Source organism: Pelophylax lessonae (genome assembly GCF_965119305.1).
Source record: "Pelophylax lessonae genome assembly, chromosome: 4".
Classification (NCBI taxonomy): domain Eukaryota; kingdom Metazoa; phylum Chordata; class Amphibia; order Anura; family Ranidae; genus Pelophylax; species Pelophylax lessonae.
In genome coordinates this window covers 473,035,455-473,053,584 of record NC_138771.1, presented here as the reverse complement: position 1 = coordinate 473,053,584, position 18,130 = coordinate 473,035,455, and the positions used below count along the sequence as shown (strand labels likewise).

The 18,130-nt window shown below is 43.5% G+C and overlaps 1 protein-coding gene across 1 annotated transcript; it reads right to left on the bottom strand.

The window, feature by feature from the left end:
- Positions 1–9,613: 9,613 nt before the first annotated feature.
- Positions 9,614–17,280, bottom strand: LDHB (lactate dehydrogenase B). The gene is made up of 7 exons (XM_082256916.1): positions 17,143–17,280; positions 15,133–15,250; positions 12,599–12,772; positions 12,089–12,262; positions 11,644–11,761; positions 10,165–10,288; positions 9,614–9,899 (listed from the first exon to the last, which is right to left on the bottom strand). The coding sequence occupies exons 1-7, from the start codon at positions 17,269–17,271 to the stop codon at positions 9,732–9,734; spliced, it is 1,005 nt and encodes a 334-aa protein (XP_082113042.1). The 5' UTR covers positions 17,272–17,280; the 3' UTR covers positions 9,614–9,731.
- Positions 17,281–18,130: the final 850 nt, after the last annotated feature.

The following is an 18,130-nucleotide window of genomic DNA, read 5'->3' as shown; positions in this document are numbered from 1 at the left end:
CAAGACTGTGTCATGTACAGAGTGCAGGAGTCAAGACTGTGTCATGTACAGAGTGCAGGAGTCAAGACTGTGTCATGTACAGAGTGCAGGGGTCAGGACTATGTAATGTACAGTGTGCAGGGGTCAGGACTATGTAATGTACAGTGTGCAGGAGTCAAGACTGTGTCATGTACAGAGTGCAGGGGTCAGGACTATGTAATGTACAGTGTGCAGGGGTCAGGACTATGTAATGTACAGTGTGCAGGAGTCAAGACTATGTCATGTGCAGGAGTCAAGACTGTGTCATGTACAGAGTGCAGGAGTCAAGACTGTGTCATGTACAGAGTGCAGGAGTCAAGACTGTGTCATGTACAGAGTGCAGGGGTCAAGACTGTGTCATGTACAGAGTGCAGGAGTCAAGACTGTGTCATGTACAGAGTGCAGGGGTCAGGACTATGTCATGTACAGAGTGCAGGAGTCAAGACTGTGTCATGTACAGAGTGCAGGAGTCAAGACTGTGTCATGTACAGAGTGCAGGGGTCAAGACTGTGTCATGTACAGAGTGCAGGAGTCAAGACTGTGTCATGTACAGAGTGCAGGGGTCAGGACTATGTCATGTACAGAGTGCAGGAGTCAAGACTGTGTCATGTACAGAGTGCAGGAGTCAAGACTGTGTCATGTACAGAGTGCAGGAGTCAAGACTGTGTCATGTACAGAGTGCAGGGGTCAGGACATACATGTACAGAGTGCAGGGGTCAGGACTATGTAATGTACAGTGTGCAGGAGTCAAGACTGTGTCATGTACAGAGTGCAGGGGTCAGGACTGTGTAATCTACAAAATGCAGGGGTCAGGACTATGTAATGTACAGAATGCAGGGGTCAAGACTATGTAATGTACAGAGTGCAGGGGTCAGGACTATGTAATGTACAGAGTGCAGGGGTCAGGACTATGTAATGTACAGAGTGCAGGGGTAAGGACTATGTAATGTACAGAGTGCAGGGGTCAAGACTATGTAATGTACGGAGTGCAGGAGTCAGGACTATGTAATGTACGGAGTGCAGGGGTCAGGACTATGTAATGTACGGAGTGCAGGGGTCAGGACTATGTAATGTACGGAGTGCAGGGGGTCAGGACTATGTAACTTACACAGTGTAGTTTTAGGAGTATGTACTGTACAGTTTGCAGGGGTCAGGAGTGTTTAACCACTTCCTACGAATCGATGTACCTGTACGTCTGCTCGGAGAAGTGGTTGTACGGGGATAATGCGTTCTTTAGAGCCGGGGGTCGGCTTTCAGAAGATGGGAGCCGCTCAGTGTCTCCCTCCCGCCGCCTTCTGCAGCTCTGCGGGGTCTCCCTTGCCACTGAGAGACCCAAGCAACCAGCCCGCACATCTGCCGGCTGGTTGGAGTCCCAAACAAGGCTGGATTTGGCTTTGATCAGATCTCCGATGTATTAACCCAGAAGCGGCATCATGACGCTGCTTCCAGTTTGCTCAGCGGCTAATGGCACTGAATTTAAAAAACTGTCAGTATTCAAAAATGCAGATTTCGGCATTTTGAATACTTTGAAGTGCAGTGGAGGGGTCTGGGGTCTTTTAGACCCCCGATCCCTCCATAAAGAGTACCTGTTACTGCCTATTACTGTCACAAGGGATGTTTCCATGAAGTGCCATGTACTTTTACTTTATTGGGTTTCCCTGAACCCTTATTAAACAAAGCTTTCCCTAAATATGAATCCTTTTCCCATCCCCTGCCTAATAAAGTTTAGTGTAGAGAAAAAAGAAGAAAAAGTTGCCAGGTTTCATCATCAATTATAACGAAAATGACCATAAAATCACACAGATCTTCCGTAAACACTGGAACATTCTATTATTGAACCCTATACTGGTTGAAACGTTACTGAATAAACCTCAGGTCACGTTCAGAAAGGCAAAAACTCTTAAAAATACGATAGCTCCTAGTAAGCTAAAAAGTAACAATCAGATAAATACCGAATGTCCATGGTGGTCCTCCTTTGATCATAGAACAGGGATCTTTCAGTGTCGCAAAAGAGGTTTCCTTACCTGTCAATCGATTTCCCATGGCACATCAAGCTTCACCGATAAGAAGGGTCAGACATTTAACATTAGACAGTTGATCACTTGTTCTGCTGAATATGTGATTTACTTACTTCGATGCCCCTGTAATCTTTTTTATGTCGGTCGTACCACGCGTACTCTCCGCAAATGGATAGGCGAACATAGGAAGTTGATTAAGAGTGGTAACGACAAACACAGTGAACCCCGACATTTTTTGCTATATCATAATAGGGACTTCAAGCTAATGGAAGTCATGGCTATTGAATTTATTAGAGGTGACACCATGACCAACAATGAGAAATTCACCTTACTTTGTAAACGTGAGGCCTTTAGGCTATCCCCCAATGGTTTGAATGAAGAAATTGAAATGTGCAATTTTATATAGTTTTCTGAACTCCATATAGGTCCTAATTTTCTTTAATTCCCAAACTTTCAATATTTTTTTTCTATACAGATTTTAGAGCCAAACAAGGAGATTTATTTTATTTTACATAATGTTTTTGTGGCCTGGACCATAGTATCGCCCAGACTCTTTTTGAAGTTATCTTTAGTTAACGGGACCTCAATTCACCCATTTTGAGATACCAACGTGGAGGTCCAATATGAACTGTGCTACATTTTCCATTTATATTTACATTCATATATAAGAATATTTGATACTATTCTAGACACTATATATAATGTGGATGGTCTCCCTTTTTATAGAGCCTCTCTTGGTAAATACATTTATATTAATATTAATTATTTTTATTTCTTATTTTCATTATATAATTTATTTTTTCCCCTTTTGTATTTATATATAACATAAATATTTATCTATAACTTTTTTGGATCGTGTCTGTATCACCTTTTTTGCATATGAGCTGCTATGCTCATGATTTATTTTATAATATAATAGATGTTCCACATCTCAATTTGTTTTTTTGCTTTTTGTCTGAGCCTGCGTTCCTGTGTGACAGTTAGAGACGGATACGTTTTTAACCTGGTATTTATGTCCACCCCTTTTGGCCATGTATTTCGCCTTTTTTCCCCTCCCATTACTTAAGATTGATTGGTCCGTCCCGCCACATGGCTTGACAAGGCACAACCGCGCGAAACATGTTGCCATAGTAACGGGACCAACTCGGATAGGCTTGCCCTTTCACTGCCTGCCTGCTTTTTCCTTTGACTGGTGTCTGATTTCCTGGCAGGGTGATTGAAGTCATCACTGGGCGCCTGTGTCATCCTTCGGCTGCGTTCCACGGATCCGGAACGGTGCTGACATCTCCTCTTCCGGCTTCAGTTCACCTACCGATCTGAGCCCCCTGGGACATCCAGTGTGTCCCCTGCCCAGAGTTTCATCTTGGTCCCTGCCCTTCCACCGGCATCCGTGGCCTTCCCTCTCCCTTGTGGGACAAGGACACAGAGGGACAGTAAGGTTATGCATCTAGGCAGCCATCCACAAGAATTTTTTTTGTGATTTCAGTTTGTGTACCTTTTTGGCTAAACTAAAGCTGTTTTTTTTATACATCACCTACCATGGAGGCTCCTGCCTGTTACTCTATGACTAACCGTGATTTCTTTACCAATTAGGGTTATTCTACCTACAAGCCTGTCTTCAAGCGCTCATTTGTTCTATGTGTTTTTTGATTACCGTTTCTCCTTCCCATCAAGGTTATGCTGAGCAGCTTAAAGACTAGTTAGGCTACTACACCATTTCACCACCATCTCCTCAGCAGGCACCAGATCTTTTTTTGTGGATTAATCTCCAGCACACAGCCAGTGATTGACAATCTCCGCTCTGTTCCAGTGTGCGGGGGGGGGGGGGGGGGTGTCCCTTCCCTCCAATTAGCTCTCCACTGTGTGACTTCAGCTCTCTATCCCGTTTTCTGACAGTTAAGACAAGCTTTATAAATTTATGGACAGATGTAGAGGAGAGATGACGGCAGATGAACATGTCTAAAACTTATGTAGGATGATTTGTTACATTGCTGTATCACCTGAGACCAGTCACTGGGTGTATTGAAGGGTTTACAACCAGTTTAACATACACTTCAGGTATTTGTCAAAATCGAAACCATTGCGCAAAAAAAAACTGCTTGTAAGAAAATGCACACCTTTTCTATGGTCAGTTCTGTGGATATTTACCATACCAACAAGCTACAGGGCCTGAAGAAGCAGCAGTGGCAGTTGCCTTCTGTGCCTGATGGAGCACTGCAATTCCACACACCGCACCATATTTCACTACAGGATGAAGGATCCAGTGCATGGAACCACAGCACCAGACATAGGCTCTGAACACAAACAGCTGCACAACATATTTCACAGTTAACTGCCATGCACAATATAAAACTAAGATAGTGCTACTTAGTATTGCAAAGCCTGTAGTGTCCCTCAAAATATTCCTCTATCCATCCATCAAACAGTACCTTGATGTCCCTCCATAAAGCAGCAAAAAGATGTCCTTGAATATATCTTTCACTGCAGTATATGAGTAAATTGAAATTTCAGTGACTCCCACTGCACATACCTGATGCCATTTGTATAATTAAAGTCCAAAAAGTATATTTAACTAAATTTGCAGGAGATCCGGGAGAACTTGACTGCTGTTGGTTGCTATGGTGATGTTCCCCTGGTAAAGACTGTGCTGCCTGGTACCAAATATGACCAGAAGGCGAAGTTCACTTTTTTCTAAATTCCAGCCTCCATATGTACCAATATGCCATTAATGAAAATCTGTTGCTGGAAAAAAAAAAAAGCTCTATATTCTAGGGTAAGCTAACCTCAGCCTCCACTTTGTTCTATAGAAAACTATTACATCCTTCGGACATGAAAAGTGTTAGGCTGGTCATACATTATACAATTTTCCTTTCCCAAAACCTTAAAATAGGTCAAACAAACATTTTCAATTGTAAGCTCTAACAAGTATGGCCCTCTGATTCGTCTTGTACCAAAATTGTGTTGTAAAACCTCTGCCTTAATTTTGTAATGTGTTGCACAAACTGTTGTCGCTATATAAATCCAGTATAATATTATATACAGTGCATCTGGAAAGTATTCACAGCACTTCACTTTTCCCACATTTTTCAGCCTTATTCCAAAATGTATTAAATTATTTTCCTCAAAATTCTACAAACAATATCCCATAATGACGTGAAATAAGTTTGTTTGAACTATTTGTTTAAACAAATTTATGTATAAAAAAAAAAAAACATATATATAGCCTTTGTCATGATTCAAAACTTAGCAAAGGTGCTTTCCTGTTTCCACTAATCATCCTGGAGAGGTTTCTACAACTTGGAGTCCCCCCTGTGGTAAATTCAGTTGATAGGACATGATTTGGTTTGGAAAGGCAAGGCACACCTGTCTATATAAGGCCCCACAGTTAACAGTGCATGTCAGAGCACAAACCAAGCCATGAAGTTGAAGGAATTGCCAGTAGACCTCCGAGACAGGATTGTATCGAGGGACAGAAACATTTCTGCAGCATTGAAGGTCCCAATGAGCACTGTGGCCTTCATCATCTGTAAATAGAAGAACTTTGAAACCACCAGGACTCTTTCTAGAGCAGGCCAAACTGAGCAATTGGGGGAGAAGGGCCTTAATCAAGGCAGTGACCAAGAACCTGATGAACAAGGACAGAGCTCCCAGTGTTTCTCTGTGGAGAGGAGAACCTTCCAGAAGAACCACCATCTCCGCAGCACTCCACCAATCAGGCCTGTATGGTAGAGTGGCCAGATGGAAGCCACTCAGTAAAAGGCACGACAGCCCACCTGGAGTTTGCCAAAAGGCAGCTGAAGGACTCTTGGGACATGAGAAACAAAATTCTCTGGTCTGATGAAACAAAGATTGAACTCTTTGGGCTGAATGGCAAGCGTCACGTCTGGAGGAAACCAGGCACTGCTCAATATCTGGCCACTACCATGCCTCCAGTGAAGCATGGTGGTGGCAGCATCATCATGCTGTGGTGATGTTTTTCAGCAGCAGGAAGTGGGAGACTACTCAGAATCAAGGGAAAAATGAATGCAGCAATGTACTGAGACATCCTTGATTAAAATCTGCTCCAGAGCACTCTGGACCTCAGACTGGGGCAAAGGTTCATCTTCAAACAGGACAATGACCCTAAACACACAGCCACGATAACAAAAGACATGAATGTTCATGAATTGCCCAGCCTTAAACATCTCTGGAGACATCTGAAAATGGCTGTGCACTGACACTCCCCATCCAACTTAATGGAGCTTGAGAGATCCTGCAAAGAAGGTGAGAAACTGCCCAAAAGTAGGTGTGCTAATCTTGTAGCATCATACTCAAAAAGACTTGAGGCTGTATTTGGTGCCAAAATGTGCTTCAACAAAGTATTGAGCAAAGGCTGTGAATCAGTGGTGGCTGGTGCATAATTGGGGTGGCAAAACCTGCACCCCCCCCCCACCCCGCCCAACAGGACGGCCAGTAGTTAAAGCCACCCCCCAGTGAGAGACGGCCAGCCAGCAGCCTTACCTCCCCCTTCCCCAAGTGGCTGCAAGTGTCCTTCAGCCTTCCTGGCCAATAAAAATCACTTCTCTTTTCAGTCAATCGAGAAAGGGGACTCAACCCCCTTCCTGATTGGCTGGGAGGGGAATCTGTGATAATAGCGAATATTCATTCACTATTGTCATACAACTGGGTGGGCTCAGCGTGCAGTGCTCTGCAACCACCTTTTTTTTTTTTTAAGATTAGAACCTCTGGCTCTAATCAGGTACTTAAAAACCCTATTGGAATCCATGAATCCAGCACCCTGCATTAGATCATCCATTCAACGAATATACAAATAATTTTTGTACAAATATAGATGCAAATATTTTTGTCCAAAAATCCAATACCATGTATGGGTAGCAGAAGACCTTTAGTAGCAGCATCTTTTTTTTTATCACCTGTCATGATGGGGTTAAAAAAAATAGCCCTTTCTAGTAAAAGGGCAAATATCACTACTGTAATATTATAATTTCTACTGTGAAACAGTGAAAGTATCTTGTATCGTGTATGTAAAAAAAAAAATATGCCCAGAAGTCAGATATGCAGGATATTTTAATTAAGAGACATACATGAAGCTATATGAAGGGTGGGGGGGAATGGCTCATATTGTAGTACTACTAAAAGCTGAGACTTTTTTCATGGATATATTTTTAAATATAATGCACAATACTAGTAAACTTTTACTTTAGAGGGGATCCTTATATTACCTCTAGTCTATCGGCCTCCACCTTCTCTGGGTTCAGATACTTATCTTCCCTGCACAGAGCCCTTAAAGTGATTGTAAACATTGGATTTTTTTTCCCCTCTTTTAACAACAATCTTGTCATACTTATCCTCTGTATTGATTTTGCACAGAGCAGCACTGATTCTCCTTTTACCCCCCCCCCCCCTCCTCAGCACTTCTGGCCCCTCCTGCCTTTAAAGTGCCCCTATAGGAAGCAGAAAAGTATAAAGTATAGTGCTGTATAGAGTGTCCCTATAGAAAGGTAAAAACCTCTGCCTTTAGAATCACTTGGTTCCTTCTCTTGCCCAGGACTATATTTCCCATGAGGCATTGCTCCTCACACATTCACAAGTTCTCTGCCATCTACATACATGTATGGATGGTGTACTGAGCAGTATGTGTGCTGCACTATTTTCTGATATGTAAACAAATAATGCATTCTGTATGCAGGACAACTAATCGGGTGACAACTATTTTGATTAGTCGTTTCAGCCCTACTGCAAACCAAATCACAACCTGCCAAAAATGTCCCATGAGCTCTTTGCTGCACTGAGAGAATCCAACGGGTTGTCCTATGAGTGTTGCTGGGGGAGGCCCCCCCTCCCCCAATGTGTGAAATGGGGCTTAAACATGAAATTGGGTTTCCTGCAGAATGTTCTGGGGAAGTGGCCCAGACAGCTGAATGTCCCCCTTCCATGTTCTTGTATAATGCTGGCTTTACACTATGCAATATGAGAACCCACTGGTTATCATTAGGCAGGCCCTTGCACTGCATAGTTGCTAGATCTAGGGGAGATAAATACAGTGTATGGCCACATTACAAGTTAGGAAAGTGGGTGGAAATAAAAGATTACTAATAGTAATGTAGGTGCACTCCACAGAAGTAGAAAAAAATGCCCCATTCTGTGATGCAGTAAGGCAAAGCATGATGGAATATGAAGTTTCTTGTACGGTCACATGATGCTACAGGAAGTTGTTTTTAGAAAAAAAAAAAAATGTTAAAGTTGAGAACTAGACAAGATTTTTTCCTACTGCACTATAGCTGATCACAGTTAGTGCTGCTCTCCAGTTCTGGGAGGAGTCCTGAGAATGCACATCAGAAAGTGATCACAAGTCAGGGTAAAGGGCTAATCACAGTGGCCTTTTACCATGTGATCTGTGTCCATCACAGCTGGTCACATGTAAACAGCCTTGCTGCTTATCAACAGTCCTTTCCTCAGAAACAGGCAAGGAAAAGACAGCTGCGCTGACAAGCCTTATTTACATGATCTTGTCTGTGCCCATTGGTGAAGAAATGGTTAGGTCCTTGTTTAAGGCGCAATAAAACCCCCATAAATACCAACAAAAAGAAAACTCCAGTATAAAAGCCTGCACAGGGCGGTATGGGCAGAAAGCTGTAGCAAGTGTCCACAGGAGCATGACATTGTGCAAATGGATTATGGGTGCAATGCTGCAGGCTCTACATAAAATTACACATCTGCAGTTTTCCCCAGGGGTGAACTGATCCCCTTAACTTTGTATTTCGCAACAGTGTTCTAGTGCAAAGCACCAAATTGCTCTGTATATAAAATCCCTTATATTTAAAATGGTGACTGTTCACATATGAGCACAATGCCTGAAGCCACACACACCTTGAACTAGCCTCTAAAAACTGCATTCAAACCCGGTTATTTCTTACAAAGTCTCATGCAGGTTCTTAAAGCAGTAGTACTCAAAGAATAAATTAAAGTTGCAAGACAATGTTATAATATGCTTTGCATACTGGCATGTGACACTTTCCTTAAAAGCAGAGCCCTCCAGTAGCACACACCACTGACAGGGCTTCCATCTTCACCCAGTCTTCCTTCCAGGTTGGTGAGCTGTGGTCCTTGCGAGTGGCCAAGTTGTGTGATTACTCCCACTCCAAGCTGGTCACAAGTTTTTGCAACCAGTGGGTTGAAGAAAAAGGACTTTATTCCCCATCCACACATTGGAGGTAGATGGGGGACACCTGACAGCAGGGAAGCTTCTAGTTGACATTAAACAGTAAGAGCCAAAAGCATGTGCAGTTATGAGCCTGTCAATGTCAGACCTGCTACCAATGCTTGGCCAGGAAACCATGAAGACTGAATGGAACACCCAAGGAAATACCAAATTACAGTCTGGTTTTTTGCAAGTTTCTACCAGAAAAACTAGACAGCTGGGTGAAGTTTTTTTCCAGAAGTCAGCAAGGACAGCCTACATCTCAGTAAAGGTTCTCATTAAGCCAGATTAGTTCTATAAATACAAGTTGTCATGTTGTGACCCTTTAATGGGCTTTGCAAATTTGTAGCATGATTCCAAAAAACACACCAAGTACTTCAGTTCCATCAGATTTTATTCTGAAAACTATTGTTACTCTATAAACCTGTGTACATAAACCTGGAATCTTTTAGAAAGGCAAGGTGTGGGGACTGTAATGGCATTTTATTAGGAATTCAGAGGTCTTTGAGATCTTTCTGGATTTCCCACAGGGTCTCTGCACTCTTCTGCAGCTGAGCTTTCTCATCATCTGTCAGTTTCTGCTTCACAACTTGAACTAGACCTTTCTCGTTGAGGACACATGGGAGACTCAGGAAGACTTCATTCTCAATGCCATAAAATCCCTGAAGGAAAAACAAAAGCCGGTTAATAACCTACCCACAAAACTGCATGATAGTACATTTAGAAAGTCTTCTCTTCATAAGCTTAGAAATAACTGCTCCTGCAGGTTTTGGTGCATTTCACTCCCCCATAGCAGCAGGTCGTCATGTGCCAGTTAATGGGTATGCAGGAGATTGTTCAGTTCTCTTAATGCTGCTGTACCAAGAATCCAGCCACAGATGTGATCAAACGTGTAGCGTTTTTCAATCACTTTAACATTTTACTTACTTTTACCATGGTTGAAATAGGATGAACTCTGCTCAGGTTCTTTAGAATGGACTCTGCCAGGTCAGCCACACTCATACCAATAGCCCAGTTGGTGTATCCTTTTAGTCTGATCACATCATAAGCACTACGACAAAAAAAAAAAAAAAAAATTAGTATGCAAAAGTGCAAAAGTACATGACATGAGGTCACATCACAAGGCATGCCATCAATAACCCCCCCATCCAGATACAGTCAACAGTTCCCTCTTCTGTACAGCGACCCATAAAAACATTCTCTCGCCCCCCCTCTTTAATTATTCTTCACATGCTATTAGCCAGGAGGTGTAATCGAAGTCGCTGTGAAAACTGCCTGTCGGGGCTACCTTACAAAAGCCATTAATGTGCTGGCACAGTTAATGAAGCAGTTGTATTACCGAAAGCATGCCAGTGTGGCCTCAAGCAATATTGTGCCAAATTGCTAAGGCCACTAGTGATTAACATTTATAGACAGATGTATGGGTAGGAAGGTTGCATGACCTCAAGCAACTTGGTACAGCCAGCCAGATTTTACATGCAAAAATTGCTGGTGGCAGTTTGCCAGCATTGATCACAGTTCTGGCAGGGACAGCTGCTCTTCATTACCCCCAGGGAGGGCACAATGCCTCAGTGGGAGGGATCCTCCCCCCCCCCCCCCCCTCCCCAACACTGTCCCATGGCTGAAGCGCATTAATGGATTTAGAGGAAATCAGGGCCTTAGCAAAATATAAATCTTACAGCGGATGTCTGACGTCACATCCTCTACCCGGAAGCTTGCTGGCTGTTACCGAGCACCACGAGTCACGTAAGCGGTGTGACAGTACGGCCGCGAGGAAGCCTTTGTTTTCACACCAACGCTGGTTTTAATACATTAAATGTGAGCGCATATATGGAAGGGATTATGGTGTGAATAAATTGTTGCAGTTTACACTACGAGTCCTTTGATTGCATGGTCACTGAGAATCTTCAGGAGAAGCTACTGTTTGCATCCAAGAGATCTATGGTTTACTGCTGCTGGCAATCTTTCGTACCAGGCGCATCATTCATTCCCTATAGGTACATGGGCATTGCATAGGGGGTCCACAGGGGTGCAGGTCTTCATGTTACAACAATAAGGACTGACTTTATTGTAATTTGTAATTTGCAAGTTGTTTCAACTGACTATTTGCAGCACTGCAACCTCTGAAGATTGTCAACTTTTGGGACTGGTTACCAAGTTCAGTTTAGCGCTGCTAGTGTTTTATTCTGACAGTCACCATTTGTCTGTGGGATATTTACACACCTCATTTGCAATAAATCTTACATCAGTATTGAAATATTGCATGTGACTTTTGCAGTCTAAAAAGGATCAGATACACAGAAAGCAAAGTGGTGGCGAAAAATGAATGGGGACACACCCCTACTCTAAGACAATATACAGATTGCCTTCTAGTGTAGTGCAGATATGAGCATTCAGAAGATTTACCTGGCAACCACATCTTTGTGGACTTTTTTCCAGTCCTCTGGATCCTTGTCAGTTCCAATAGCAGGATTGAGTGACTGAAGGGCGACACCAGCAACATTCACTCCACTCCAAATGGGAACTGTTAAAAGATTGCAAAAAACACATTTATGAAATGGCCACAAATGGCATTGTCTTTTAGCCTTTACTGCGTTGGCTTTCCTTAGACCTGTCAAACGCCCCACTCAAGACCCATGATTCCTCACCCTCCCATCATGTGGCAGGCCACCTTTATCTGAACTACTGTTCCTATGTCCAATCACAGAGGACTTCCCAACAGACCAGATGATTACCAGCATTGTCTAACATGAGTAGCTTGGTCTGTATTGCTACAGAAGTCCTCTCCACCAGGGGAGGTACAGTGCTGTGGCCAGAACCCATACATTAGTAAATCAGCATGGTCACTTACCACTGGAATCCCCATGTTCACCCAAAACGTAGCCATGGCAGCTTGAAGTGTTGATATCAAGTTTCTGGCCAATGAGGTAGCGAAACCTTGCTGAATCCAAGTTAGTTCCACTTCCAATGACTTTGTTCTGTGGCAAACCACTTAGCTTCCATGTTACATAGGTCATGATATCGACTACAAGAAAAATAGTCACCATATTGGTTTGGAGTAACAAGTTTACAGCTGGTATGTTATCAGTTTAGTTATACTTTTTACCAAGAAATTAGCTAATATTTTACCCCTGAACATGCACTAGCTTGTGATAAAACAGGAATTGGTTAACACTACACACCATCCTTTCTGCATAGCACCAGTCCAGGATGAGACTGACAGCTCTACTCAGCAAACATGAATTCTTGAAACGAACAAATAGCATTTTTAGTCATCCAAGTGCTCCAGCTACTAAATCTGCCACTACTTCATAATGTGGTTTTGCCTAAAACAAAATCAATTAGGACAACATCCATTTACCTGGATTGGAAACCACAAGGATAGTGGCATCAGGGCTGTATTTTACCACCTGAGGGATAATAAACTTGAAGACGTTGACATTTCTCTGTACAAGGTTCAGACGGCTCTCCCCTTCCTGTTGACGGACTCCGCCAGTGACCACAACAAGTTTAGAGTCAGCTGTTACCGAGTAGTCTGCAGACAGAAACAAATACAAGTGAGACCAACTGTACTAGTTCACAGCTCTATCAGTTGCTTTACTTCAAACCGAGCTTGACAAACCCTAGGTGGCCAAGGTGACTAGAAATTGCATCCAGGCGCCTGGCTTGTCAGCTCATTCACTGCCAGGGTTGCAGGCTTTAGCCTTCTGAAAGTGTCTTATGCAGTCCAGAGTGTGCACTGATGGCCCCCCCAACAGACAGAGGAGGCAGAGCTGGTCAGCTTCTCCTCCCACCCTCTCCTCCTGTGTTGTGATTCCAGGTGCACATGGAGCCACCAGGGTCTGTGGGATTTTAGCTTCACCAGAGAGCACAGGCAGAAACAGTAGCTACATATATCCTGTCTCTCCTTGCAAACCTCATGACGCTTATCTTTGCTATCTGTGCTCTTACACCACTGTTATCTGCAATGGACTGGAGATTAACCCTCTCCTTGGCTGGGGGGGGGGGGGGCTGTGCTTATCTACTCTGCTTCATTTTAAGTGCTGCTTACCTAAATGGTTAAATGATTAACTCTTTACAGCTTAATATCTGCATGCTTTTGCTTCTGGTATAAATGCCATTTGTGCCAGCTTGTATATCTGGTTAACACTTCGCTACCTGGGACTATATGGCTAATGCTGCCTTCTGACTGGGGGAAAAAAAAAAAAAAAAAAAAAAAAAGTGTAATTTCTGATTATAGATCAGTCCAGATTTTTATTGTCCATCCTGCCGACTAGATTTAAGACTGATTTTTTTTGTCCATTTACATACACGTCTCTATTCGGAGTGAACAGTGCAGTTTGCTGAAGAGGCCAATGATTTTGCCCTGATTATTCAATCTGCTGTACCTGCTCCAGCAGTCCCCATGTATACTTCACCCACACTCGTGTGTTAAGGTGTGCACGACAGGTGACAAGTGGGAGTACATGCACACGTGAGGCTGGAAAATTGGTGAGTGAGTTTAAACACCCTCTCTTCTCCCCCCCTCCCTCACATTTGCACTATAGCCCTCTCTGCTGTTTAAAAAATAAAAATAAACCTGGCTCCTAGAGATTCAGAGCAAATTTGTCAAGCCCTGACCAAAAATGTATGGATCCCCCCTGCAGATTTACATTTACCTAGGCGGATACAGCATCAGTCCGATACTGTTATCGGTCACCTCTACGCTGAGAACAAAGCTCAGTTCTGACAGCTCCCCAAGCAGAGAACTGCTGCTGCTAGTCAGCAGCTCTGCCCCCTCCCCGCTCATTGGAGCACTGGGCTGCGGAGGGGCAGGGAGCAGCCAACTCAGGCTTTTAGCGCCAATACGCCATTAAAGTTTACTTGCTAGTATGATCCAAGTACCAGTAGTTCCTGCAATGACCATTTTGAAATGTATCCAAGAACACAAATCTGTTGCAGCCACCACACTGGACTGGTGAGCTGCATTTGTCTCTGCTTTTCCATACAATCTATGTTGATGTGTTGTCATCAGTGTTGTAACCCCAGGCTGATTTTGATCATGTACTACAGAAGAAACTTCCCTCTCCATAGCCTAGGCAGTGTTTCGATCTTTTCCAGTTGGGGTGCCCTTGAAGAGCATTTTTGGTTTTGAGGCACCCTCGTTCAAGGCTTAGTTCATGTTACCCTGTGCCATAGAACATGTACTCATCCTGACAGACAAATGCCCTGCTCTTTGAGGGGGTGCCATCATACATTGGCAAACATGAGTTGCTTTTGGTGCGGGGGGGGGGGGGGGGACTGTTTTTCTTGCATTTCTGCAGCTAGAGAAGCCCTACACGTGAACCAATAGCTTGTTCACATGTCAGGTTGGAGTGGGCAGTAAAACCACATGGTTGTGCCGTTTAACCCCCTCCCCCCCCCTTTAGGTGCAGGGACAACAGGTGGGGTATACCCAGGGTGAAAGGGGCTGCACTGAAGACACCCTGCAACTGTGCATAGCACGGATTAAGAGTAACAGATGTATAAAGCCCTTTAAAATGTTCTAGCACAGTACCTTTTTTTTTTGAGGAAAAAGTACACCCCCTCCCTTTACTTAGGCTGACAAAGCTTCCTCACAGTGCCAATGTACAGCCTTTCTCTCCCATGATCCTGCGGCACACCCAAGGATCTCTGGCAGCATGCTGGCTTAGGTAGAGATTCTATAGTCTACGCTACACATTTGTGGGGCTGAAAATGCTTGAGACCTCATGCAGCATAGACAAGCACACTGGATATCTAGTAGGATTACAAAAAAAACACATGTATTGTACACACAATAAAGTTTTGTTACTCCAAAGAAGTTCGTTCTACCATTTTAGTCTGAGCAAAGATCAAAAAACATGCAGAAAGTCTTTAAAGAAAGACACACCCTACCTTTATTTGCCACAATGGTTGGGGTTTTAAGAAACAGACTTCCATGTTGCAAGTCCATCTTCTCCCCCTCCAGTTTATCTTCCAAGATATCAACCAAGGCAAGCACATCAGGTAGTTCCTAATAAAAATATAGTTTAATCCACTGGTTTTACCATATTATTCAAAGACAAGATGTAAAAACACGATAAGGAATTTACCTAGACTGGAGCAAACAGAACAGACGCAGACATGCATTGCAATCAGCTTCCCTTATTTTCAAAGCTCAAGATAACTGGATTGGTAACCATTCACAATGCTCCAGTTTTAGTAAATCCCTTTGATTGTCAAGTCATGGGCACTTCACTGCCCAGCAGGGTTAGAATCTAATTCTTTTGCAGGGTCTCCAATTAGGGAAGATCTGTACAGCAACAAACATTAACAGGCTCGTTTTCCCATTTCATTCACAACTAGATCTTCGCTGGCGTACCACTAAGTGATGGGTGCAGTTCCATCATATTTATATGTAGCTCCCTCCTAGTTAGGCGCTAGAGAGTATCATTTTTGGTTTCTCTGCTTAACAGGAGACAGCCAGGCAAATTTATGTGCGGCCTGCTTAGCAGAGCGCTGTGATTGTTTAGCAGAGACTTGCCAAGTGTGCTCATGCTGTCTTGATGTTTCACACTGATCCAATAGCTACGGAGTATCACACTGATACAATAGCTATGGAGTATCGTGGACAGTGGATGGAAGCCTGTCAGATGAGATCATGGCGGTCTATACGGGGGGGGGCCCAAAAGTTGCCATGCAGCCTCAGGTAGGAACCAGAGGACCTGAAACACCCAAGATAAAACCCATAGATTCTCTTGCAAACCGATGTCCACGGATCCTGTCTGGTATTACAGAGGGAGGGGACTTGCAGCCAGTGCCTTGTGAGTACAGACCATCTAAAGCAGTGGTCGGTCCTCAGGACCCACTAACAGGCCAGATTTTAAGTATTACCTTGGGGAGATGCAGACTAGAATACTGCAATCACTGAGCAGCAAATGAGATCACCTGTGATGAAATTTAGTTATTGTGCAAACCTGGCCTGTTAGTGTTCCCTGTGGACCGTAGTCGAGAACCACTGATCTAAAGAGATCACAGAGACTGTTGCTAAAATCCTCCTCTTTGTGCTAGAAGTCAGCATACTGGGTGGAAGCTAAAGCAGACACTGGCTAGTGTCTTGAAGAAGCAAAGCCCACTAAATTCCTTCTGCTACAAAGGGACTTGCTTTGTTCTGTACAGCCTGCTGCATAGTTCCACTGAAAGTCTGCTACGCAGTTCTATTGAAGTTGTCCTTGCTTGTAAATAGTTAACGTGGAGTATCCTACCAAATCCCTTTTTATCCAAGATCTCTAAATAAAATAGAATCACATCCCCTAGACTGGTTATTGGAGACAACGAGCGGATGTATGCACCTGGCTATGTGAAAATACCCTGTGACTGGCTGTAGATTAGTTAGAGACCCAGGCACAATTCAAGTGGCTCCTGCGGTGGTAACACTACATATATTACCTATATTGGGCAGGGTTCACAGGGGCAGCAAAAACTGCTGTAGCTCTGCGTTTTTTTTTGTTTAAACCCCCAACCAAATGGTTGCTGCTCACGTCTGTACATACTGCCATGGTGGTTCACAGTGCTGCAAGTTCACCACAGTATGTCCATCTGACAGGCAGTGCCACTTGCAAACTAACCCACCACACCAAAGTCAGTGGAACACACCAGCAGCTGCATGCCATGCTGTTGCAGAGTGGACAAGGCCTTACACATCGTGCAGGTAAAAAACATGCTTACAATATGTTAAATGTCCAGGGTTAGTTTTTTTTTTAGCCCAGTTTCCACTAGTCTGCAAAACCCCCAAACAAACTGGCATCCAAGGTATTCTAGCAGCAGTTAAAGACTCTGCGCAGTCTGATACAGCCAAGTGAAGGTCACGTCTTTGTAGGACACAGACGCATGTTCAACAATAGCAAAACTAAATTTAGCACATACCTTCAGAAGGACGCTGACAGCACAGGCCATGCCAACTTGGCCAACTCCTACGATCGTCACCTTGTTTTTGGGAGTGCTGGTCTTCTCTTTTGCCACGGAAGAAAGGAGGGTCTCTTTTACTGTTGCCATGGTGACTAGAAAAAAAAAAAAAAAAAAAGACACAGGTAAGATACAAGGGAAGACCCCTCCCACAGGTATGTTTAAGCTAGAAACCAACCTGAAGATTGATCTGCAAGCCCTTCCGAAAAGGGCATCAAAAGTTAACCATTTAAAAAGACTAATAACTTCTACTCCGCAAGCTTGAGTTTCGCAAGCGCAACCCCCCCCCCCCCCCCCCAATGCAATGCCGCATTGATGCAGTAGCTCCTGCATAAGGAGCCCCGACCAAGTATTGAGTCCATACTATACATGGACATACAGTTCAGTAAGCCAACACTTGTAATTTTTTTTTTTTTTTTTTTATTGGTCTTCTGTAGTATTTTACTTTTCAGAGATAATCAAAATGAGAGAAATGCTTGAAATATATCTGTAAATGCATCTATACAAGATAAAAAAAAAAAAAAAAACACAAGACTTCAGGCTTATGAAGTTCCTCCAGGTTACTAACTAAATGTTCAATTTCCTGTACAGTAAGAACTTCCAGGAACTCACATGTCAATGACAAAATACTCGTCTTAGCACTGGGTGCAGTGTCATCCGCTCATCTCCGTTTACTAGGAGCAGATGTATGCAGCTTTTCAACAAGTGACTCAGACCAGCAGCCATTACTCCTGTGCTGGCTAGCACATACTGTTGAATCACTCCATCCAACACCCGGACACTAGAGCCAAGGACCCCCTAGAGACCCAATAGAGGCCACATGTCTGGTCTGCAGTACAGCTTTGCCTGTTTAGTGCAGGTTGGGAAAGAAGAACACCTGATCTTACACAACTTAGGTTGGACAGAATACTGAAAGTCTTAAGGCTCCATTCACAACTGAGCATATACA

Coding starts and splice junctions, on each gene's coding strand:
- LDHB (XM_082256916.1), bottom strand. CDS start 17,271: ATGGCAACAGTAAAAGAGACCCTCCTTTCTTCCGTGGCAAAAGAGAAG. Junction 12,773..15,132: donor AACCATTGTGGCAAATAAAG/GTAGGGTGTGTC, acceptor TTCTGTCTGCAG/ACTACTCGGTAACAGCTGAC. Junction 11,762..12,088: donor TGAACATGGGGATTCCAGTG/GTAAGTGACCAT, acceptor ATCTTTTAACAG/TTCCCATTTGGAGTGGAGTG.